At 42.6% G+C, this 25980-nt stretch overlaps 1 protein-coding gene across 1 annotated transcript in view; it reads left to right on the top strand.

Moving 5' to 3' along the window:
- Positions 1 to 7799: 7799 nt before the first annotated feature.
- Positions 7800 to 25980, top strand: part of colgalt2b (collagen beta(1-O)galactosyltransferase 2b) — a 32058-nt gene continuing 13877 nt past the window's right edge. The window contains exon 1 of the mRNA XM_033622749.2: positions 7800 to 8141. Within this exon, the coding sequence (XP_033478640.1) occupies positions 7906 to 8141 (236 nt within the window). The 5' untranslated portion in view covers positions 7800 to 7905. The remainder of the gene's footprint in view (positions 8142 to 25980) is intronic.

A 25980-nucleotide genomic window follows, 5' to 3' on the forward strand; every position in this document is an offset into this window, starting at 1 on the left:
GGAACTTGTGGGTTATTGTTAGTAATAATTTATTGTTTTATGGCTCTTTATGAGAGTGTGTGTGCAGGGAAATGATAAGATATCAACAGAAATCATAAAAAGCTTCCTCAGTGAGTTCAATATCTAACTGGCAACATTCAATCAAACAGGGAGAAACCCATTATAGAGCAATAAATAATAATGGTAATCCATCACAATAAATAATGACACTGATGATTTTCCCTACAAAAACGAGTTGCGTGATAATACTGCCAACAACTGAGCAACTTTCTCTTCACAAATGACTGTGTGATGTGTTATAAAACGTAGTATATAAAATCCAACAGTGCTGGATCGATATCTGCCCCAAGGCTCGGCCTAATGTGCACCCTGTGGGACTGGACGCCATCATGCTCTGAGTGAGTGTCAGCGGTTAACTTGATTACCACATCATGAAAGGAATGCTCAGTAGTCTGGTTGTTTCTTTAATAGCTGCACCCAACTGTCTCTCTCCAACACATAACACACACACTCCTTCCTTACCTCGCATGACTCACTTGCAGGGGCACATAAGGTTACAATCAGCAGCCACTGTGCACATCACCACAGTGAAAGGATCCCTGTGGGCCAGTGCTCACAGCGAGAAATAAATGCGTGTTGGGAGGCAGACAGAGAGAGAGAGAGAGAGAGAGAGGGAGAGAAAGGTGGGCGAGGGAAGAGCGAGAAATTAAAACGAGGGAGTTGGGAGAGTGAGAATGTGGGAGGGAGAGAGCCAGGAAGAGACGGATGTTGCCCGTTAACCTCAGACAGGAATATAGGCAAGAAAATGTTCTTTCCACCCTGACGTAAGTACCAATAAAGAGCCCACTCCTCCCTGCTTTGTGTGTGTGTGTGTGTGAGTGAATTAGAGCCCAAAGTGTGAGAGTCCTTATTAGGGTACAACATGTTCTTGGCTGCTGGTGTGATTAAAGTCCAAATCCTTAAATAAATCTGAGCCAAATTCACATTCATAACTGAAAATTTGTCTCAATGATGAAACATCAGTTGTTTGTTTGGCATGAATAAGAATATCTCTGCAGCGTTTGCGGCTTCTGAAACACGAATAACTTGGATTTAGTTGGTGCCTGGTGTTAAGTGATATATTAAAAGACCTGCCAATCAAACTGGAGGTGATAACAGGTTCCTGTGTTTTGGATTGTGCTGCTGGAATGGCCCTTATGTTTATATTTGGATCACAGATTGGGCCTTTCAGCACGAATCTTGCAGCTTGCATAAGGCATCCAGTGCCACACATCAAAACCATGCAGTGAAGACAAGAGAAAATGGTTGGGAGTTTGAATTGTATGCTTTTTTAGGGATATATTCTCCATGTTTCTTCCTCATTATGATAAGATTTATTTACGTTCTTACTTACAATATGTGGTAAAGCAAACTCAGTTACTAAGATGGTGAGCATTAAAATAGATATTCTAGTTTTAATACGTTTTTAACCAGTCTAGACTGGTCGGAAAGAGCCAGTAATTTAGCTTTAGCCACGGATAAGTGTGACTGTAATCCAAATAACCAGAGTGCACCCATTGTGGTTTGATTTTTACGTCACTTTTTGGTTGTTCCCACAAGTTTTTGAGAAAAAAACATTGCTCACCCAGACAGTGAGCAGTGTCCAGCACCGCAGACAAAGTGGAGGTACTGGAGCTATAAAACCATCAAAATGAATGGAAAAACATTGGTGTGGATGTCTTCCCTGTGCAGAAATCTTCAAAGATTTTAAGATGCTTTTTCTCCCCACAAATTCCCATCTTTTGGCAGCCCCATGGGGCGAACAAAATACCACCACTGACCCAAAATAACCACATAAGACATCTTTAAAACACTCAAATCCATGGGATCTATTGACAAATAAATAAGCAAACAAGACAACAAAAATCCCACCCTGAGAGGCAGCAGGACCAGCAGTCTCCACACCAGAAGCTTCTCTCCTCTGCTGCTGGCACAGGAGCTCTTAAGCACCTCCTCCATGCCAAGTGCAATGCACCTCGTTAGCTAATGCAGCACACCTGGGCAGATCTACAGTGGAGGGAAAAGGGACAGCAGCACAGAACACATAGAGCCAAAACAGCTTTTAGAAGAGAACACTGTTGTAGCAGACTGTCGTTCACGTGGAAGAGAATTGCAGAGAGTAGGACCATAATGACTAAAAGCACCATGAGCTGATTGAGAGTTGATTTTAGATACAATGGGTAAACCTTTATTTGATGATCTAAGGGGAACCATTAAAACATTTAAACACAATGAGAAGTATTTTAAAATTCTTTGTTTTATTGGGAGCCAGTGAAGAGAAGATAAAATAGGAGTTATGTTCTCAGAGTATAAATGTAATAAGTAATGTAACTATTTTAATTACTTCATCAAAGTGATGTAACTTGTTACATTTGATTACTTTTCCAAAAAATGGTTTAAACTAGGCAATAAAGCTGCAAACATCTGGAAACAGGCTATGCCAAAAGAAGGTTCTCTGCATGGGGAGAAGATGCACATCAACAGAATGAATATTGCATTCTACGTACAAGAATATATTCGGATGTAACCCCTTTGTAATCATCAACATGTTGATTAGTGCATGTCATTTAATTATTTTTTTTTCACAGTAACTGTAATTACATGTAACTGCAGGTAGCTAGTTACTCCCAACACTGCTTGTGAGGTACAACAGACATCAACAAGCACAACAAAAAAGTACAAAAAGTGAGAGGAAAAGAGACTTGGAGACAAATAAAACTGAACTACATGCAAGTTTTGAGCAAAATTTTGCTAAGAAATAATGTTTGTGTGTGTGTAAATGTGCTGTAAGAGCGAAACTGCACCAAGTAGGAGCAGTAAAATGCTCCTGGCTGGTTGGTGAAACAGCTGAATTAACAAAAACTGTGGCAATCTAATATCTAACACACTCAAAGTTTTGGTGAGATTTCAATTTCATGAATCAAAAAGGCTTGTGTTACTTCTTTTATACTGGCAGGTTTATATAACGATGGGAAAAAATGGTTTCTATTTTACAGCAGTTTTAAACGACTGTGTGTGTGTGTGTGTGTGTGTGTGTGTGTGTGTGTTTACATGTAAACGTTGCCCACGTAGAGAGTGTGAGTCAACTCTGAGAGGCAAAGGGATGGATCCCTGCCTGGATGCCCAGCAGGCCTTTGCTTGGTGTGTTAACTCTCTCCAGCAGTTCCTCGCTGCCTAATACCCACTTTTGAGTAATCTACCTCTTGTAGCTCTGCACACATTCATTTAGAAATGTGGCAGCCAGGCCATGTAACCATCTTACTCTCTCTCAGTGTGGAGAAGTATAGATTTTTCATTCATCTATTAGCACAAGAACTACAGTATATTCTTGTGTCTCTAAAGTCGGCCCAGCTGCTGCTCTTTCTCTGCTCCCCATCCATTTGTATGTAAAGCCTCTCCATGCAGATCCATACTCTGGATTACCTTGGCAAAGAAGCGAATCACATGAGGGGGAGGCCAAGGCTTTAGGAAGGTAGAATTGAATGCATTTGCATTCATGCCACACATCCACAAGAAATGACCTACTTAAATCCCAGGAAGCTAATTGAACAGTGTACACACACCATATTTTATCTATGAACAATTATGCAACTGTCTGGATGCATCTAATCAATGTGGAGAGCACAATGTGACAATATTGGAGATTGTTTGTGAATTCCCTGCATCCCTGAAGTGACCAGCAGAGTATTGAAATGGATCACGAGAGAGCCTGAATGCTTTATGGTTCTGCACTTGTATTGTGTTTTACTGCAGTCTGCCAAATTCACATTAGCTGAGCAAGCAGCAGTCAGCGCCCGGAGCAAGCCTGGTGACTTGAGCCCAGTGGTGCTGAGGAGACTGTGGCTGTGCAGCAGTGTCAGGAGTTATTTAGTGACACAGTCATTTCAATCATCTGACCAGGATGAGTGTCTTTCTCTCACACTGTCTGGACCCAAGTTCCCAAAAGACAAGAGAGTGTGTATGCTTGACTGAATGTGTGAGTGTGAGAAATAGAGAGGAGGACTCTCCAAGAATAAAACAAGAGCACCATCTGCTGGTTCCAGCGTCTCCTTGATGCTGGCACATATTATGCGCATGCACGGGGGCTCCTTCAGAGAGCTCTCTGCATGATCAAGCACTATCTATTAGAGCAGTACATCACCCTGACAGCCCTGAAGGAGGCATGAAGTCCAAAATCACCCACCCAGACACACACACACACACACACACTTAGACACACTCACACATAAATCAGCTCAATGGAATTACAACAAGAGTGCAGGCTTTTCCTCTCCTCAAATCACTTGTTTCCACTGAGCCTCAGCAGACTGCTGTGTAAAACTACAATTTTATGTGCTGTGCCTATAATATCTCATGTTTGAGGCTCATAGCTGTGTGTTTATGTTTATTAACTTTCCATAATGTTACAGCAGAAAACAGCGTGAGCTCACCATCTGTCTCTTTTAAATTAACCTCATGAAGAAGTGCCACAGTCCTTTTAGCTGTCTACATTTTTTCATGCCTACTTTTACAAAAAAATTACAGCATATGGTACATATTTATCCTGGAGTTTTCTGTGTGACATAGTTTTCTATTTATTGAACCTAGTTATAAAGGATTTACCCTGCTATTTAAAGTGTATAGCTACGCTTTCCCTGCAACCACAGCTTAACAAACCCAAAAGCTTGGCAGTCTTTAATTTATCCCAAACATAACTTTAAAAAAATGATACAGTTCTGGTCAATCTGTCATCCATACTTCAGTTACACAGGGACAAATGGCTGCATGTCAAGTAGGCAACCAAAATTACAAACTAGATGTTTTTCTATGACAGAAGAGGGAGTGCACAAGCCATTTGAATAATGAAAATGTATCGTGGACTGCCCTGGTGTTGAAGCCTGACACTGGGCCAACGGGGTGAGGCTGTTTTTTAGAGATGTGCAGAGTGACTAACACAAGAGGTAAAGTTTAAGTTTGGTTGTTTTCCTTTTATTTCAGCTTGAAGGCTAAACATTTACAGTCCAGTTGGACCAGAGTTTGACCCCAGAAGTTTCTGTTTATGTGCGTCTGAGCAGATCTCAACACGGGCAGAGCCCCCCGGTCAGCTAGACTGCTGATGATCCTGATCTATGACCTTTGTTTCAAACAGCTGTGTGCAGGAATAAAAGCTTGACTGCATGTTTAAAGGGTCAGAAAATGTTCCCTGGGCAAAGTTTTTTGTGCATTTTCAGTGTCTGGGGGTTCAGGTTTGGGCAAGTGTGTGTGTGGGAAGATTTTATTTTTTTAAACATCCTAACTGTATCTGGGAAAGCACTAGAGGGAGCTCATGGATTACCCGCACAGATGGAAATCACCACTCTCCTTCTCTCTGTCCATCTCTCCTCTGCAGTGACTAAGAGCATCCAACAACGAAGAACATGGCAGAGTACTCTCATTACCTCAACTGGGAGGGAAAACATTACCAAGTGGCAGAGATCCTAGCTTAAATAAACACATTGAGTCGAGACAGGGACAGAAGTAAGCCGGCTTTGCCCATCTGTCTGTGTTGTGACTGCACTATAATCAAAAAAGGTTACCTAAGGGTTACTGTAATCATATAAGAACATGTAGTATGATATTATAAGATAATGGATGCCAACTTTTGGAGCTGGAGGTATATATTTGTCTGACAGTTTCCTATGGACTCTAGCAGTACAGCTTATTTACAGCAAATGTCTGATGCTGTGGAAAGTTTGGAAAGCCTCTGAAGTGTTTTGGCACAACTTTAGTTAAATGTTTGTGTCATATTGGTTTGGCACATTTTCTTCTGTCATACTCTAGTAAGATGACGTGTTTAGGTACTGTGAGTGTTTAGTGTTTAATGCCGCTGAGAGTTAAACATTGTCCTTGGAAAGCTTCTTTCGCAGATAGTGTGTTCATGTGAATTCATGCATACTTGAAGACGTGAAATGTACCTTATGTTTTCTGTCTGCATGTTTTTTTGTTGTTGTTTTTTTTACCTTTTACCTTTCTTTTATATCTTTCTTTTTAATTGTCTCACTTGTCTTGGTTTGTTACAATTTCCAGTATTTCTCCATATTTTAGATTTTGCTGTCAACCCAAAAAACAAAGTTAATTTTTCTCAGTTGAGTAAAAGATACCAAAAACATCCCTTTAATTAAGGAAAATCATGTTGTCACTGTCCTGTGAAAACAATGCATCTCCACAACTTTTCACAGGCTCGGTTTTGAGCTTTGTGACAATGTTTTTGTTGTTGTTTTAAGGTTCTAAATGGTTTATTTAGAGGAAGGCAAAATGCAAAATCACCAAATCTGGAGGTTTTCTGTTGACAGTAATGAATGTTGTCTTTGTGTATTTTGTTTTTGTACAATTTCATATAATGCAACTCCCTCTTTTGTGTTGCCTGCACTATTCATTCCTTTTTGGGTCACACCTTATTGGAGGGATTCTCAACTTGCTTTGCCGAGGCGCCATCCACCCATCTATCCATCCATCCATTTTCATCCACTTATCCGAAGCCGGGTCACACCCCAAAATATCCCTCTCGCCAGCAACACTTTCCAGCTCCTCCTGAGGGACCCCAAGGCATTCCAAGGCCAGATGAGATATGTAATCCCTCCAGCATGTCTTGGGTCTGCCCTGTCTACCAGTGGGACATGCCGGAAACACCTCCAGCGGGATGCGCCCAGGAGGCATCCTGATCAGATGCCCGAACTACCTCAACTGACCCCTTTGACATGAAGGAGCAGCGGCTCTGTTCTGAGCTCCCTCCGGATGTTGGAGGCGCTGCTTTTGCAAAATGACAGGAAGCAAGGGGCCAATTGCAGCAGCTCTGCACAGGTTAGGTGTACGCAGGAGCACTTCTAGGATCTGAGAACATATAGGGCCTGGGGCAGACCTCTGAAGGGGTCCAGGGCATCCTCCCTATACTATTTTTTTTTTTAATAAACAAGCTCTATGTTAATGTTTTTTTTGTTTTTTTTTTAAAGCACTCTGGCACTTTATCTACATTTAAAGTACAAAAAACAATTCCCAGTGTGAATCAGTTTATTTTCATTGTGAATTAGGAAGTGGTAGGGGGGCCATCTGGCCCCCTACTGCAGGCCAGACTTGGCTCGTGGGCTGTAAGCTGAGCATCGCTGCTTTAATGTAACCCATCCCCTAGCTAGTATTAATAAGAATATACTACACTATAATGTACCTTACATTCTTAAGGTTAAATTAAAAAATTTACCCCTTAATGAAATTCATAAAAACTTTTGCTACTGTACAGTTTTGTAGGGCACATAAGCCTCTATTAAAAACACATTAATAGGTGCAGCAGTCTGGCTGAATGTTGATGTCAGAGATGATGACTTCATGGTGCTCTGCAGCATCCAAGAGTCTGTCACGGGCGAAGGCATTGGAAAAGGAAAGAAGCATGCAGGAAGTGGTAGAACTGAGGAGGAGGAACAGACATGGACCAACAGGTTGCAGACAGGCATCATGGGTAATGATTTGGAACATGGTGTCCTTCTACCACATCTTGTTGACACATTTTGAATTAAAGTACAAACAGAAACACCCATGTACCAGCCAGTATAAATTTAAATAGTGGTTAATGTGTTATGAGCCATTTTTGATTTTATTATGTTTACATAGTTTATTATTAGTGGGGAGGAAGCTCCACTCTAACAGCAGCAGCAGCCATCAGCAGGGGTGTAGGAGGGGTAAAAGGGGTAGGAAGCCCTCCACCCAGCCTATCCCCCTCCTTTACCTTCCTTCCTCTCTCCCCCTCCCACCGTGGCTCACTCCTTCCCATGCTCACTCACCAACACTACTCTCTCGCTCAGTCTCTGGACTCCGGGTCCAAGGTCGGACGGTTCACGGCGGAATCTGGAAGCGAAGATGCGGGCGGTCGGGGCCGTGGGAGTCGGTGTGCTTTTGGCGCTACTGGCCGCTGTGGTGCCCGGCGGCGTGTCGGAGCTGGTGACGCTGGTGCAGGAGAAGATGAAGCCCGAGTCTGCCCTGCTGAAGCCAAAGGTTATGATCGCCATCGTGGCTCGCAACGCAGCGCACAGCCTGCCACATTACCTGGGCTGCATCGAGAGGCTGGAGTACCCGAAGGAGCGCATCGCGATTTGGTGAGAGACGCACAAACAGGGATGCAGTAGATGCAATTTGTGGGATGGAGTTTACTTTTGTGGTTGGCATGACTGTTACGATAAGTTTAATGGTTGTTTACCGGCCGGTTTATAGAGATATAGCCATGTTTCCCAAACTTTGTGCATTTCAGGACAGGCTCTCAGAGCGCATATGATGATCTGCAGCGGAGTGTGCTCTAATGGAAAGCAGCGTGTGTCCGCGTTAATTATAATAACACATTGTCAGTATCGCCATGCAGACCTGTTGCTGCGTTTTACGATGTACTTACCTCGTGTGTCTGCCGGCATCCAAATTGCACACTGTGGCAGAAGATGAAAGAGCTGCTGTGCATGTTGGGTTAGGCTTAACCCCTAATCACTGTTCCCTTCGTCTGATACAGCACAAACCTGCGGAAACGGTGGCTTTAAAACAGCAGGTATGAAAGAGGGGCCTCACCCCAGGTAGGGTCTTTAAGCAGACCGAGATAATATAAAGTTATCAAAGAGGGACCCTGCAGGTGAAGGGATGAAAGGAGACATTGAGTAGATCTGACAGCAGGGTTGGGGAGGTGCGTGAGTTCTGGGAAGTCATGCGTAAAATGTGTGTGTGTGCCTTTGTACGGTCTGCATGAGGCAGCCTGATAGAGATAGAGAATCAACCAGAATGTGAGAGATTTCTGACAAGAGGCAGGTTTACTATCAAAGTGTAGATGTAAAGAATGTGAGATGGAAGACATAACAGTCACATGCAGCTCTGCTGGTGAATGTTTGCAATGCTCTCTCCCCCTTAGTCTGTCTCCTAGAGACCCTGTTGCACCCTGGCTGGCATTCTTGTGCTTTGTTTCCCACCCTTCCCTTGCTGAATGTCTTGCTTTTGTTTGCAGAGCGACTGTCTGTTACTAATTCAGAGACCCTCACCAAAACACACACACATGCACACTGGAGAAACTCAATACAGAGAGTGGGGCCCTTCTCTGTCAGACGCAAAGTGGCTGAACTAACATGGCTTTGTGAGTGGTTTAACTAACAGAACAAGGGCCCCAGCAGTTATGAGTGGCATCTCTCCACCCTGAGGTCAGTGCAGCTATGAACAAACACAATGTATAACTAAAGCAGATCAGTCCAAGTGTGTTTGTTGTGACAACAAAGTGTCACTAACAGAGAAATTCATCATGAGAGAACAAAGGATGCAGGGGACACGTTCCCATCAAAATTTAAGACATGTGCGTCTGTCCCCTCCCCAGTAAAAACGTTAATGTAGCAGAGGACTTTCATTTTGACAAAATTACACAACAGAAACGGCAAAAATTGAAAAAAAAAAAAAAAAAATTCATACGTGTCCCCGCTCCGATGCTGACACGAAAGCTACGCCATTGTGAACACAGAATAAGGTCTCATAAACACACATAAGGTCTTGGTCACCACCTTCTAACACTGGACTCTTTTATTCAGGCAATTAATTTTATTTCAGCAGCCACAGCTCAGCGCGTAGTCTTTCCACTTCTGTGGACCAACTATCATAAACCATGTTTATAAGAGTTCATAATGCACTGGGCTTTAAGTCCAGTAAGATTATTAGTGAACACATATGAGTGTATTTAGCACATTGAGATTATTGTGTGTGCAGTAGGAGGGTCGTCCAAGAAGCTATTAAATGATGAAAATAAGAACTACTGAATTGTTAAGCTTTGGATATTACAGTATTGTACATGTATGCACAATAACCAGGTGCACTTTGTTTAGTGTTTGTAGTGAAATTATTATTTGCAACACCTGTCCAAAGGAGACAAAGAAAAGAAAATACATCCACATATCCACACAAAATACAAAATACTTGCATGTCTGCTGTGGTATTCAGTATAAGGACAATGTTGTTTCTCTTTAAGCCATGATTTATTACTCTATTAACAACATTAAAACTGTTTTGCATTTTTAACTCAGCTGGTAGACAGTTCCATATGTGATGCCGCAGTGTGTGGTGCCAATTTGTTCCTGTGGCAGTCATGAAGATGAGGAGTAGCAAATGTGAAACAGTTGAAATACTTAAAACATCTTAAGTATTGTTCGAGTGAGGATTTTTTTTCTCACAATAAAATCTTTAATTGCTTTTTGTGGCTAAATCAGTTAAGAAAAGGACACATTTTACTCCACACAGCTCACGCAGCTCTGTGCCTCTTTGTTTCTTTATGTCATTATCAATACTGCCCAATATGTAAGCCAAACCACCCAATAAATGCCAGATTGTAATGCAGCTCTCACTAAAACCTTAAATCCACATTGTAGCATTTTACAGTGTGTTACAGAGCACTAAGTGACTGTATTATGACAATCAGGACAACTATGGCGTGAAAGTTGTAAAGGAGTAAAGCAAATCCAGTTACATTTGACGAAGTAAGTCAAGATCGTTACTGCTGAAAGAGACATTTTTGCCTTTATATGACTGTGCAGAAGCTCGGGGAAATAGTGAGAGTGGGATGACGTGAGATGAGGGTCTCCAGCTGGACTCAAGCCAAGGACTCTGCGGTTTCATGATACACCATCTCTACCCGTAAAGCAGCCAGATTTCTCCACTTTCCTGCTGTCCACAGCTTGTCTTTATACATCATGGGCAGACTGATGTAAAGTACTGGGGAAACTATCAAGCAGAAACAGATAACACCGGCAGCATCTGGCTGTGAAGCTCCACTTTTTGTGCGGGGACACAATGTTCCTCCCTGTAGCTCCTCGCTGGAGCTTCAGGCCTGAGCAGAACAGAGGATTGTTTTTCCTCCCCACCATTTCAAACGTGCAATCCAAGGGAGACAGAGCAAGGAGGAGTAGAGCAGAAGGATGTAGATGATTAAACACAATGATCAGGGTGGTGATAAAAGAGGAGAGACACTAACTTGTGTTGCAGCGACAGGACCCCAGCCCCCCCCTTTAACCTCCATATTTCCCTCCAGTGGGACCTGGGAAAGGTTTTGCTGCTGTGAGAATGTGCATTACAGCTGAAACATAAACTTTATGGAGATGAACAGTTGGAGGATGTCTCAGAAAAGTTAGAAAAGTCAACTAGGTTTCCTTTCTGGTTTCAAGCAAATGCAGTGCACGAAAAAAAATCAAATCTCAAATCAGAGATCATGTGCTGCCTCTTTAAAATGTCTTCCCATTGATCCAGGCCGTTACAATTCTATTCTTTATTCTTTAAGTTCGATTTTGCATTGCATTAGCAGCACAGACAAAATTTTTACCTCGCAGTCATCTGATATGATCTGGACAGTCTATTATTATCATTTTCATACGAGTTTTGCAATGAGAAAAACAGCATTCTTCAATAAACGTAAGAAGTGGAAAATCTACATGCAAATCAGACGTTGTTAAAATGAGACGCTGAAAAGTCTTAAAGTGCTTAACATCCTGACCAGATGACAAAATCACGTGCGCTTCCAAAAAACTAGACAGGCTTTGGCTGGTCTGAGGATGTCAGGAGGACACAAAGTTTCCAGTTCTGGCCTGCTCACACATGAAATAATCTGCACTGATCACCCAGGTCAGTCTCCTCCGCCTTCTTACTCCAGCCCCTGACTTAAGCTGACAGTTGGGATGGTCAGAAGAATCTGCCTTCAGAAGTTTTCCGTCTGCAAGCAGGTGCAGGTCTGACAGAGAAGTGGCAGAGTGGTGAGAAAGACTCTCACACTGCTGTGAGCTGCTGTAAAGAATGAAAGAATGCAGGGAATTAGAGAAAGAGGGGGGGATGGTCGGGCGGAGAGAAGGTGGTCAACAATGTTGGGAAATTACCCAGAGGGCATTTAGCAGGTTGGTTAATCCACATTCCCACAGTTGCTTGACCACGAGTACTCTCCTCTCTCCCTTTGTTCTGTCCAAAAGGTGAAAGACTTTGCCATCCACCACCTCAAAAGCAGAAACTGAAGTTTTTTAATTACATTAAAAAGTACAGTTTTTTACATTCAGATGCAATGAAATGCATCTGCCCTGGCTCTCTCAGCTCCTAAGAAATAAATATAAGACAATAATGATGAAAAACATCCTACAACAATATGAGTTATATAAAGCTTGGGTAGGCAGAAATCTGGGAAAGGCAAAAAAAAGGCAGATTTTGAAAACCTCCTCTTGCAGCTGCCCCCTCTCTGTCCTGAGCCCCTCCCACCAGATGACCCAACAAGTTCTCATCCTAAGTTGTTACTTATCGCCGCTTTGTCAGTAGCATTTCACATCTTCATATTACAGGCTATCCTCCTGCATCTGCTGTTGATGTTCCTGGATGCTGCTACTGATGCCAGGATGTCAACAAAAGCACATGGTTGTCTTTAGGCAACAAAAGCATGTGATTAGATTTAGAAGAAAACATCATGGTTTGATTCTACATTCATACGGGAAGCAAACACCGGGCTCCTGGGTGAAAGTCCGGGGTTTGTTGAACCCATCCACCACCCTTCCCACCAGCCCTATGGAGACTTTATAGCTGCTCTTATTATGTCGTTACCAGCAGTGTTTCAACCTGACGCCATCCAGCGATGTATCTTCTGGCCATCCGGCTGCATTATGAGCTGACGCCGCCTGTCTGTGTATCACACTGCCACGATGGGTGACGTCTGGGCAACCAGCAGCGTATTAGTTGGCTAGCCACCCCATCCCCCTGCCTCGCTATCCGCTGCTATAAACCACCTCCCCGGGAGGAGAGCAGGCTTAAATGTGGCCAGTGCAAACCCCCCTTAGCACTGGGGGTCACATCAGACTGGTGGCCAGGAGCAGTGCTGGGTCTAAGTAGTGTAACGGCAGCAACAGAAAGTTTGCTGATCTGGCAGATGGTCTGGGCTGTCCGGCCCCCAAAGCTGGGGTTTGCACTGGTTGGATTCGAGGTGCAGCAGCTGCTGACTGGGGTTCTGTCTCTGGAGCTGCTGCCCACTCTCCTCACAGTGAGGTGGTCTGTAGCGGTGGGGAGTGAGACGGAAGACACGCTGTGATTCGAGAGTTTAACATTAGCGACATAAACATGAACTTGTAGCCGCAGCCATGAGACTTTGGTTCACTTTGGTTCATTAGCAGGAAGCTAAACTATTAACAACATTTTCTCTCCATCTCAAAAACACATCAGTGTTTAAGAGAATGAGAGTGGCGGGTCGTGACTGACAATATGGAGAAGAGGACATGGATGACATGCAGCCCAGGCTACAGAGTTTCTCACAGTGGCTAACTGGACTCCCCGTGAGTTGAGGTTAAGTTGAGAATTTCACAGCTTTCATCTTTTGCCAGCTAATATTTGAGTTTGGCACCCTGCATCTATTAGTTACTGTTTTATGTAAGCAGCTTCAAAGAAAATCATAGAGGTTTTAATAAGCAGTGAACGCTGTGTTTGTCTTAACGTGTTCACACTGCCTGCTGCTGGCCGCTGTTTACTGCCCGCCGGCTGTGTTCATATGGGGAAGAGCTTTCCCAGCCAGGTGCTATGCTGGGTGTCGAGATGATGATTTGTGGAATTGCCAGAGAAGACCAAGCCATAAAGAGCATGTCAGAGCGCTGACATCATCGGCCTTCCCTGCAGGACTGTTCTTCATGTCATGTTGTTTATTTACTCAGCCACAATATAACCACTTATTTTATATTTATGACTATAATTGTACTTTATAATGATAGACAATGAAGGGACGGGGATGGATTTGTGGTATCAAAGTTCCACTTGTTAAACTTTTAATAACCAATACATCTGTTTTATACAGCCACCACTATAAATCCCCAAGGTATGATGTGATTCTATAAGTAAAGAATTTTCCACTGCACCCCAAATATGTACACGCTGAATGCCTTGCTGACAGATATGCTGTGTATACTGTAGCTCCTGTCAGATACTGGGAGAAGTTTTATGTAATTGTATCCTGTATCTACATGTCAGGAGGAGATTGATGCAGGATTTTTAGACACTCTGTGCCATTTCCAGCTCCACTCAGGCATTTGATAGAAAGGATTTGCCCATATGCAATATGACATAACATGACATAGCCAATATTTAAGTTGTTTTGACGAGTGCACTGAGTTACGCAGCAGCAAATGGACCATGAAAAATTGGACTTGAATGCTGAGTAAAGGTCTCCTCGACTGTGTGATTTATGCTGACTGCAGTGTTGGGCTCTGCAGTGGCCTGTTCCTCATGCACCAAGTGCCACATTTTACTCTTTAAAAGCCCTTTTAAATCAAGATATGTCTGAGCCCTGATGCGACACTTAAATGATTCATGTTTGTTCTTTTGGCCTGTGTTCCTGTCTAGGTCAGAGAGACTGCTGGTCAGAGGTATACACAATATAATTTTACCTATTTAAATAATTTTACTTATTTAAATAAACTCTGATGTAGATAATCTGTTTCTGTTCAGTGCTTTAATCTTAATTCAAATAAACACAAGAGGTTTGTGCTCTAGAGAAAGGATCAGCACTCAGTGAACTCCCTAATTTATCTGATAGCGTAAGAAATTAATTACTTGAAAAAGCTACTTTGGCTCTGATGCAGTCGCCTGTCTGTGTGCAGTCACCACTCTGTCACCTCGCTCAGTGTCTCGCCCACAACACTACTGGATCTGATGTGTGTTGAACGTAAGGCAGCAGAAATTACTGAAGTTGCAATGAACATCAATACACAGAGGTTGCAAAACAACTGTTTCTGCTGGTAACTTTCTAATAGCAGCTACTGGATGAAACACGTTGAGCTGTCAGCTGTCACTCTGTTTGTCACTGTTAGTAGAACCCTCAGCCGGTTCATGTGCTCACATGAATGCAACCACATAAAACTTTAACTTGCAAACTCACAAAAAAGTGTCAGTCTAGAGTCCTGACCATGTCTCTACAGCTGTAATATTAATTCCATGCAACTCTTAGATTTAAATATAGAAAATATTAATCTGTCTGTCAAATGTCTATTTAAAACATTACTATGTGTGTGCATGTCAATTTGAGCATGCAAGAGGTGCCCCTTTTTATCTAACCGCCCTGCCCTGCAGACTGCCTGTGGACGCATCTGACGGTTTGATCAGGGTTTTTTGTGCTGAGCAAATTTCTTTGTTCCCTATTTTCATTTCCTCTAACTGACAGATACTAAAGCTGAAGACAATGGAAATAATCAGAGAGGTTTATAAGGTTATCAGTTTTGCGATGCTGGATCGCATGAGTTTCCCTGTGCCAGGTGTGTTACCTCAGGCTCCATTCCTTCGTGGGAACGCACCAGTGAAGCACAAATTGTTTTTTTGTCAGGCAGGGAGTTTGATCATTTTAAAGAGCAGTTAATCCAAGTGTATGGAATAAATTATAACAACGGGAAAGGCTATCTGATGCTGACAACACGGGCATTTGTGAATGATTAGCAGCATATGTTTTCACTGTGTGTCACTTCAAATTACATCACTACTGGCACTGGTAAAATGAGTGTGTCTGATTATCTTCATTGTTCTAGTGCAGGTATGGATATACATGTACAAGCATCTATTTTCCTATATGCCTGTGTGTGTTTGAATGCTTTAACACACACAAGGGGTGTGTGTTTCTGCTCTGCTCTTCTGGCTCAGCCCCTGTTTTCCGTTCACTTCCCCAGTTACCTCACAAGGCTCGCAGTCGACCAGAACCTCCATATGCACACTAACAGGCCACAGTCATCTCCGACCTCCCAATCAGTATCACCTGAGGATTTGTATTCTGCAGTCACATCTAATCCGTGGGAAACTAAAAAGGTCTTTTAACATCTGCTCAGGTATTTGGCACAACCTCCAGAAGCTCAGGCTGATATTTCCCAGATAAGCAGCTTGTAATGACTCAAGCTTCACTGGAGCAGAGGAAGATGCTTGGATCTTCTTTCTGGACTGCAACACAATATGCTTTGAAACAACTTACGTGGTTCACACCTCATACAAAGTAGCGATCTATATCCTCCCCATTTTGGAATATTTTACAGAAGATTTGACATCAAAGCCACCTGCACGTATACAGACACACTGAGTCTCAGACTAAATCCACACTAATACATTTTCATATTAAAATATATTTCAATCAGGAGAGACAAAAGAATGAAGTAAAGATAATGTTTAATAGGGAATATGAGTGTAGAGATAAACGGATGATTTGTGGTAATTAAGATTTAACAGAAGTTAAAGAAGATATTTTGTGATTGAGGGACATCTGAGTGGCAGCAAGATAAATTTAGACACTGATGGTGGTGGCTGCTGACTCTGAGGCTGCTGACTGCTGAGGTGGATGAGGCTGAAGAAACCATAAAGACTAGGTGGTGATGGGGAGGTGGAGGGTGCGCATGACAGCAGCAAGAAAAAACAATGGCAGACAGGGAACCATATTTGAAATGAGGAGCAGTAAGATGATGGGCTGACAGAAGGTGTGTCGCTGTGCTATTGGTTGATTGTGAACCAGCTGATGACATGTAGAGATAGTGAGTGCACATGCATGCAAGAAGGGAATGGCAGGGTGAGAAAGAAAACTGTCTTCCTGACTGGACTTTCACTAGAGCTTCATAACTATTGCTACATCTACGCCAAGCGTCCATCGGAACCCCTAAAACAAATAACTTTAAAAATACTGCTGACCCCATTTTTTGTTTGAATACTCCAGGGTTGCATTTTACTCTGGACGGGCAGAAACAGACTTCCCGAAACGATTGTGCAGACATCCACGTTTGCTTCTTGACTGGGTCTTATCAGTCATGGCATGTCAAGCCAAAACATTATACCAAGGCCTACATACCTTTGTTTCTGTTTGGGTAATATTATTCCTTCCCCATTGCCATTGCTTCCTGTGGCGATGGATGATGCTCCTGGCTGGTACTGCTCTCATGTAATACTTGCTTTGCAATGACTCTTAATCTGTTTTCTGCCACCTTAACTGGCCTATACTACTGCCTTACTTTCAGTAACAGTTCCACCTCATTGTCAGTCTAAGCAAAGAAATATTTGGTTTTACTTTTGTCCATTTCTGTATTGTGTTACGTAACTAAGCAGAGGAGACAATCTGCTTTCTTTGCATCAGCACGTGCATTCCCAGTGCACATGAACAGTCATGTGAGATGCGTTTTTATGTCATTACAGATGGAAATTATTACTAAAACAATGGTAAAATGCTCGTGTATGGAGATAAGTTTTAGTTTTAAAACAAAAATGTATTAGTGTGGATGTGGCCTCAGATGGCTTCAGATACAATAGTCCAAACACATCTGGCAGGTCCTCTCTGCTGTGCGAAAGTCAGGCATCGTTTTTCCCAAGTGATGCAGCACATCTGGAGTATGTTTTATCCATATGGAACATGCTTGTGTCGCTTTGGACAGTGAAATTTTTTCCACTGCAAAACGTGAGAGTACCAAATATTGTCAGCTTTTCTTTTAAATTAGGTAAATAACTACAATGAGATAAGGACCAAATAAAGTTAAAGGGTCCATTAAGATGCTGTTAGGGATGTTGTGTTCTTAAAACTACCAATGAGTTCTCTCAGTACTTTACCATACTACTATACTACTTCAACGTCACCTCACCCTCAGCCCCAGGCCCATTTGCATCTTCTGCAGAAGAAAATCTTTTAAAACAGCTCAAGAATATGTAGGTTCACTCAAAAAAAGTGTCTCAATGATTTCCCAAAACAGCTCAGCACTGTAATTTTTGGCAAATGTGTCTCAAACAGGAGCAAATAGTGCATTTGTTTGGGACTATTTTCAGCCATGGACAGCAGCAGGACAGCGAATATGTGACTAACTTAAAATACCTGTGTTCTTCACAATGAACAAACATATCATGCAGTGCAGCTGTGTTGCTTATTCATTTTTTTTGAAGAGGACATTAAGCACATGGCCTATATGGTCGGTGACGCATCACTTTGAAATGAGCGTTCAGTCTGACTCGAGAGGTACTGAGTCACGTTTTTTGTACTGTATTGCTCATATAGCTGTGGGATATCAGTGGAAATAAGGAAATTTAACAAGAAATGATGAGGTGTTATTAGTAGAAATTACTAAGTGGCCCAATATCCATTTTCCAAACAGTGACTTCAGAGGCTAATCTTTGCCAGGCCCTAATTGAGCCCCAAACCGCAAACTCTGTGCAAAGCTGAGGGGGCGCAGTTGAGGATGTTTTACCTGCCAACATTCAGGCCCGATCCTCTCTGCCCTGTGGCAAGAAGGTGCTCATGGGAACAGTTGCTCTGTAGACCTGACATATCTGTTCAATTAAGTTTCAGTAAATACAGATAATTGACTTTCCAGTCCCTGAGCCTTTTTTTCAAGCTCTGTCTCTCCCCCGGAGTGAAGATGGTCGCTCCTGGCTCCAGACTCTTGAATTCTTGCTTAGATGCCTGCATGTGTTCCTGCATACTTCCAGCAGCATTGTCAGAGCTTGGCAGCACAGCAACAGTAGAGCTGGCAGACACTGAAACACAAGGACATCTTGGTATGAGCGATTTCATCTGGAGAGGGAGAGGTCTGGATATGGATAACAAGATAAGGTGAAGTAAGGAGAGTGGTAGAAAGAGGAAGACACAGGGCCACTGTTCATCATTCAGGTGAAGTGTTTAGAGTAATGTTTTCATGAACAGTAGAGTATTCATTTGAAAGACTGGTGCTCATGTTCTCATAGAGGAAATATAATTATAGCCCCATCCATCTGTCTGTGTGTCATCTATTTTACAGTGTTCCCTCTCCTTCCCTGTCCCACCCCTCTCTCATTTCCTCTTTCTTTCCCGACATGCTTCTGTTTCTCCATCACACCTCCCATCTGTTTCCTTCACTGTTTTCTGTTTTCACATGTTTTCTTTCGCTCTGTTCCTTTTTCTCTCTGTTTGTCCATCTTCAAAACCAGAGCATGTTTTAAATAATATTTTGCTATGATGGCATGTCTGGTTTTGCTTACATTGTGTAAATAGTCGCTCCTGTCCATTAGAAAACTAAAACAGTATTAGTGCAGTTCAGTACCCAGTTTTGTCATGACGATCTAAGGAACAATCGTCTTTTCAGAGCAAAATATTGTAGGGTTTTGGTGCCAAAAAATGACACGTTATTCCTCTAATCTACCCAGTGAAAATCACAGTGTGTTTGGAAATTACCTGGGAGAAACCTGCTGTTACGGTGACTGAGGTTCTTTCTAGAGAGTTAAACAAATTGGCCCGGAACTGAAGGGAAGCTACAAGATTGTAGACATGCAAAAGTAGATCATCAGCATATCCTCCTGAGATCCTGTGTCCTCATATGAGAACATCACATTTTGGGTTTACTGGACCTAATACTTCATTCTGCTTAACTTAGGCCTGCTGTCCTCGTTCGTGGACACTTCTTTGTGCCTTTTAGTAGTAGTTAGAGCACAATACACTAATACATGTAAAAACAAGACCCCGCCACAAAAGGGACTGGGATTGGGACTTTATTATCGTCTCATATGAGGACATTGGGACTTAATTGTCATCTTGTTTGAGGACGTTGGACTAAAAAAAGCAATCCAAACAAAGGGTCAGGTCTCAGGAGGATAAAGAAACATACATTCAGACACTTTTTGTCCTGGAACCAAATGGCTAAAAAATGCAGGACCAGGGAAACCTTTCCTGATGCTATGGGACAGAGGGAGGGGCATGTATTGGGAGGACATGGACACATCATGGTGAGTCACTCTTGCTCAGTTTGACCTGCTGGCCACCCGCAGTACTGCACCAAAAAAAATCTCCTTACAAAAGCACTGTAAAGCTCCTATCAGACAGAGTGCATTTTAGCAGCCTGGGGTGGCTTTTTGTAATGGTTGTCAATGATAGTAAAACGTTTGCTCTCTGCTTTTGTGTCGCTGAGCACCTTGCATTTTCCTGTTCTACATAAAATTGAAACTTAGAGTGGAAAAGTGCCCAACATCATTCATCATCATCACCGTTTTTCCCCATTGTCAGGTGAATTGAGATGCAGGCCTTCTGTGGTGGTGATAACAACAAGTCAGTGGAACACCAGACATGACTGGTGGTGCTCACTTTAGACCAGTGGTTCCCTACTGGTGGGTCGCGGTCCAAAAGTGGGTCGTGGGTCCATTCTGAATGGACAGCCAGTGACTCACAAGTGTGTCAAGTTTGTAAAAAACAACACTTTATTTTGAAGTACAGTGAATTTCCGGCACAGACCTTTTATTTTGAAGTGCTATTCCCTGCTGTAGAGTGAGTGAATAACAGACAGCTACTTAACAAAGACAGCAAACCAGCTCCACGACATGTCCAAACGCACGTATGATGCTGAATATTTTAAACTGTGTGGACCTTGAACTAATGACTAAGGACAAACCTGGACCCCATGTCTGGACCAGTTGGGAACTACTGCTTTAGATGTTGTCCCGGGCAAGCAAGCTCCAAGTCCTATTGCTTCAACTACTTTCTAACGTTTAAACAACTGTAATTAGGCCTGGTGATTGACGGCAGATTGTCAAACTATCCCTGACTCATCCTAAAATCAGCCTTGGAATGACCATGATGCAGGTGAAGCTCTTGGACCAGCTGGTGGTATTCCCTGTGCTTTTTCCACTTTCTAAAATTATTATGCACCCTCACAGATCTATGTTTGCCTGTGACCAGAGTTCTATTTGAGAACAGCCTCTTACCCCAAATCAAAGCCACAGCAGGTGCCCTTCGACTGTCTATTTTTTATGCAGATTTTAAGGTGTCTGTGAGTTTACTTCATAGCAAAAGTGTGATTCTGTGGCTGTGCACCACACAACTCTGTTTGATTAGGGCCTCAAACTGCTTATAGGACACCCGGGACTGCAGGGTCAATTAATCCCTGTGTTGGGGATTTTTAAACAATGAAATGTGTTTAAAACTTTCCCCAAAAATGTGTGTGACATTCTTGCAAAGTAAAGTTTATCAGAAGTGAGTTTGTTTATTATCCCGTCTCCTACCAACAGTCAACACTTTCTTCCATATCTAACTAGATCTTTTCCCAGTCTTGAGTATAAATACTGAATATTACACTTCAGTGCAACCCCGCCAGCCCTCGCTACTTTTGTTGACCCTGAGAGTTATGAGGAATTTCCCGTTCACCTCCATCTCTCTGCCCTTCCACCCCCTCCTCTTTCTCTTTTGCCTCACTAGGCCATCAAGAGACCTGCAGCCACGTCAGCCTCCACAGGGGAGACTATACTGCAAAGTCAACACAGACATGCACACGCTGGCATAGTTATTACGTTTTAAAGGCATTTACACTGGGGTCTGAAAGAGGCATTCTTACTTCTTAATTACATGCAGCACCCAGCCATTATTGGCAGCGATATTAGATCGTTTATTTAATCAACAGTCAGCTGACACTGGCCTGCTGGATTTTTTCAGACCTGTGTTTACCTAAAAGGGCCAGTCTCAGAGACAAGCCTCTGTGTTTAAGGCCAGATGTCAGCCCTCTCCTTCATGACACACTCCCCTGTTATCTGACACACTCCTGCAGTGGATTACCTTAAACAGAGGGAGGGAGAGAGCCAGAGAGAGTGATGAAGTGGGTTGATAATCACGTCTGCTGATGGAGATGCAGATGTGACCAACGTATTATATTACTACGTTTTACTGAATGATTGCTGCAGTGCAGTCTGACTAGACCAAATAACTTTTCGCAGATATACAAAAGTGTGGTAATGTTATAGGTAATGTGACTGTTACTTTTCATACGTTGTGATATGAAAATTTCTGCTATTCAAAGGATATCATGCAAACCAGTTTCTGACTCAGCAAAACAAGGGATCATTCAGACTTTGGCTGTTTTGTCCTATAATTTCCTCTACAATATTGATGATAATACTCTACATTAGCTGCTGCAGTGCTGATTAAGGACAGGTGTAATATGTAGATGGTTTGAGATGTGCACAAGAGATGACAAGACAATGAGTAAGTAGGATGTAAGTAGGTGAAAGGACAGATGGCCTAGTGCACTGAGATTATATAATGAGGGGAGAATAAATGGATATCTATGAAGCAATAGAGACAGAGGGAGTGGTGTAGGTAAAGCCTGGGGAAGCATGTGGTGACCAGATGCTAATCATAAAGACAGATACGGGGAGATGAAGCCCAACCTCAAAGCTGCAGGCAGCAGAATAATGAGGCTGCAATTTACTGTAAACTTTAGAAGGGGAACAAGGAGGCGCAGCACAAGGCAAGAAAGAGGTAGATGCAGATGTATGGATGGATGAGGAGGGAGCCCACACGACTGTGCCTTTATACAGAGATGCATGCACATACAGTTACCCTATATCTTGATTTGCATATTGTCACAAACAAACAAAGTGTTGCCAGGTGTGTATAGATGCAGATATATCCCCGGTGTGAGATAAAATATTCATAATTCCACAGTTTCAGAGCTGTCAGCTTCGCACAGATGAAGAATTGGCAGGAACAGGGAAGACTCTTTGGCACTGAGGTAACAATACAGTACAGTTCAGCTGCTGTGGGTTATCTTGCCTGAAGGTAGAGGAAATTGCGGAGCACATAGTTGCCTTTTGAAGTGTTTAAAATGAAATGAGAGAATGCTCCTTAGAAGTTATGGAAAGCATGGAATGAAGTACATCTAAAGGAAAAGATGAATTTACTTTAAGTCGTTTGCCTTGCCTGATCAAACATTTCCAGCTCAATATTCAGAACATTTGTATTTGATCTCCTCAATAGAGACATGAAAGTAGCAGAGGACTTTTATTTTGACAAGATTAAAGACATTTACACTGTAAATTGATGCACAAAAGCCACAAATTGGTGCATAAAAATCCACCAGAATGCAGGAAATGCTCAACATTTTCTGGCAGAGGACCCCCCAACACCCCCTTTTTATATGTGTCCCCTTCAATGTTGAAACAAAACCTACACCCTTGCTAGGATGAAACGATGTTAGTGAAAGCTCACACAGTGTACTCAGAATCCTGAGTGCTCAAAGGGGCTTGGCAGTGGGAGGAACACTAACACTAAAGAAGTTATGCATCATCCCCAGTCATTGCATTTTGTACTTTTACCATTGTGATATGTATGAAGTGTCTATTTATTTAAGTTTTAGCCCCAAAAGCTTCATAACACAGTTAGAGTAATGCTTCCCTTTTATTGGGAAAATCTGATTATTCATTGACGTAAATGTTCCCATATGTCTTTTTTTTTTAAACCATTCCCAAGACACAGTTTTCTATTCCTTTGTAGACAGCCTTCAACCTTTACCGACAGATTACCAGGACACCGGGAGCACACGTCCTGCCAAGGAAAGCCTGTTAAAACACACAAAAAAACGAGTTTTGTGAGATTTTTATTTGCTCTGATTTTGTGAGTTAAGTAAAGGCATCATTAGCATTTTAATGTGATATGTGTAAAACAAAGTCAGTCTGATAATTTATAAGTTTTGAGGGGTTTTAATGAGCTCTTTGAGGAATTCCCCCTTTCACCCCCTTTTTGCCGCTCTGCTCCACACTCCTCTTTGTTGTCTAATGTACTCATAAAGACACACGTACATGTATGTGTACTGTATGTTCCCACATATGTGCACCACATATTGTTCTTTACTTCCCAGAAGTTCCCTCCTGTTAAATCCATGCCTGGAGCTGAGTCTGTCATTGGAAGATAACATGTACCAACACATTTATTTCCCCCAGCGATGTGCAGTTTAGCGGTTGTAAATGTGTGTGCACATGTGCTCATTACCAGCCAGTCAGGTGTTTTAGTGTGCTTCTAGCCCATGATAAAAAAACACAACAGCCAGTCATCAAGAGGCACCTTCCTCCTTTATGACTCCTCATGGGCAGTTATCCACTAAAACACACACACACACACACACACACACACGCATGCTTGCATACACACGTTTTTACTTTTTACACGCATGCCCTCAACCTTTAACATACACTCAAACAGATACATTTAAAATGCTAAAGTACCACTTGTGCAGCAGATAAATCACCAGTCACACTGCTGTAAAAACAGCATTCCCAGGACACAAAAATGAACGTCCTTATGTTTTGTCACATATCTGCAAGTGTAGGCATGCACACACACACATAAACACACACACATACTATTAAAATTATTGACCACTGTGTCTCCTTCAGGCTCACAGCCTCTTTCCAGCTGCTGGTTATGTGTGATGAGATATTTAACCGTCTGACTGAAGATTATTGAAATTCCAAACCAAAGAGGGCTCTGCCTCTTTCTGAGTAATCCATGTCTGCGGTGCAAGACTGTTCATGTTTATGTGTGATTTTTGCTTGCCACAAAATGTCACTCACATTAATGTGTACAAACCAGGAAGTGACTCAAAATGACCACGAAGATGAGCAAAGGAACTACAAAGAGACACAAAATAACTACAAAAAGATGCAAAATAACTAGAAAGAGATGCAAAATAACCACAAAGAGACACAAAACTGCCAGAAAAGACACACATGTACCTGAAAGCAACACAAAACAACAGCCAAAAAAGACACAAAACCACCACAAAGTCTGTGTGTCTTGCTCCTGTATAGCAGAGTAGAGTAGGGGCCTTTTTCATGTCTGTGCCCAGGAGCCCCCATGGATATAAACATCTGTGTGGGTGATACAAGCATGTGCGTGTGTGTGAGAACAGGTGCTTCTGTATTGCTATTTCTGCTAAATGTGGGTAAATGAAGGGTGGGTAAATCTCACTAAAAATACGAGCAGACAGTGCACAAGTGTGTGTGTGCGTGTGTGTGTTTCTATCTTTGTCCAGCCAGTCGCAAATCGGGTGCGATTTTGGAGCGAGTACAGCAAGGAATATTACAGCAAGCAGTGGAAAACTCCATCTCATTAAGCGTGAGTGTGTGTCTGTGTGCACACATTCGAGTACAGGCTTCTTCCTCACGTTCTGTTGACCTTTCTTCTTTAAAGGGCAATTTAAACGCAAAGACAGCTGATATTTACTTTTCTGACACTCATAGAAGTGATAGGGAGCTGCACAGTGATACGGTTACAGTCTTAATTTCTCTTGCGCAAATTTATATATACACACACTCTCACCGGCACATACAGTAGTGGTAGTGTCTCCTCTGAGTCAGCTCTGGGAACTGAAGTGGAAATCTCTGTGAAGAAACAGCTACGCAGAGTGCAAACCACAGGAGTGAGAAATAAGCAGCTGCAACTGTGCTAAGTTTTACACTGACATCATTTGCTTACAGGTATGAGTGTGTGTGTACTGGTGTTGTGTCTGTCTGTCTGTGTGTGCACTATTTCTATGCCAAGGTGTTAACACATAGTGCATCAGTATTCACCTTCAGGTTAAGGGAAACGTACCCTCAGGGTGAGTTAATTTTGATGGACGTCCTCGTGGCAGCCCGTCTCTAGAGTGTTGTTGGCATGTGCTTGGTTTACCTGTCGTGGCCATGTTTAACCCAAGTGCCTCAGAGTAATGTCTGTCTGCACTGTGGCTCCTCAGACTTTGTCCCAGCTCCAGCAGTGCAGTTAATTAGGCAGTGAAGACGCTTCGCAACGCCGAGCCTGCCTGTCGTAACATTCGACAGTAATTGGACAAATCTGGAAGCGCGTACGTCTTCTTCCATAACATGCTCTCTGAATGTCACCGCTCAGAGTGTCACAACCTCTTCCCTGTTCCCTCCAGCTAATGACAGTTCGCAGCTCTCTGCATTATGTTTGACTCAGCTTCACATCCTCTTATTTTTCCAGAGGGTCTCATCCCTTCAAACAATCCTGACACGCCAAGAGGCTTGTTTCTGCACAGGGACAGTTGTTTACAGCTCAAGTGTTTAGCAGATGCACTTCAACTGGCAGAGTCGCAGTTTCAGGGATTTAAACTGTTTTGTGGCTGCTGTGTCATTGCGATGGAAGGTGGAGTGTTTGCTTCGTTTGAATGATGTCCTGTGTTG

The sequence above is a fragment of the Epinephelus lanceolatus genome, chromosome 6 (assembly GCF_041903045.1).
Source record: "Epinephelus lanceolatus isolate andai-2023 chromosome 6, ASM4190304v1, whole genome shotgun sequence".
In the NCBI taxonomy this organism is placed as follows: domain Eukaryota; kingdom Metazoa; phylum Chordata; class Actinopteri; order Perciformes; family Serranidae; genus Epinephelus; species Epinephelus lanceolatus.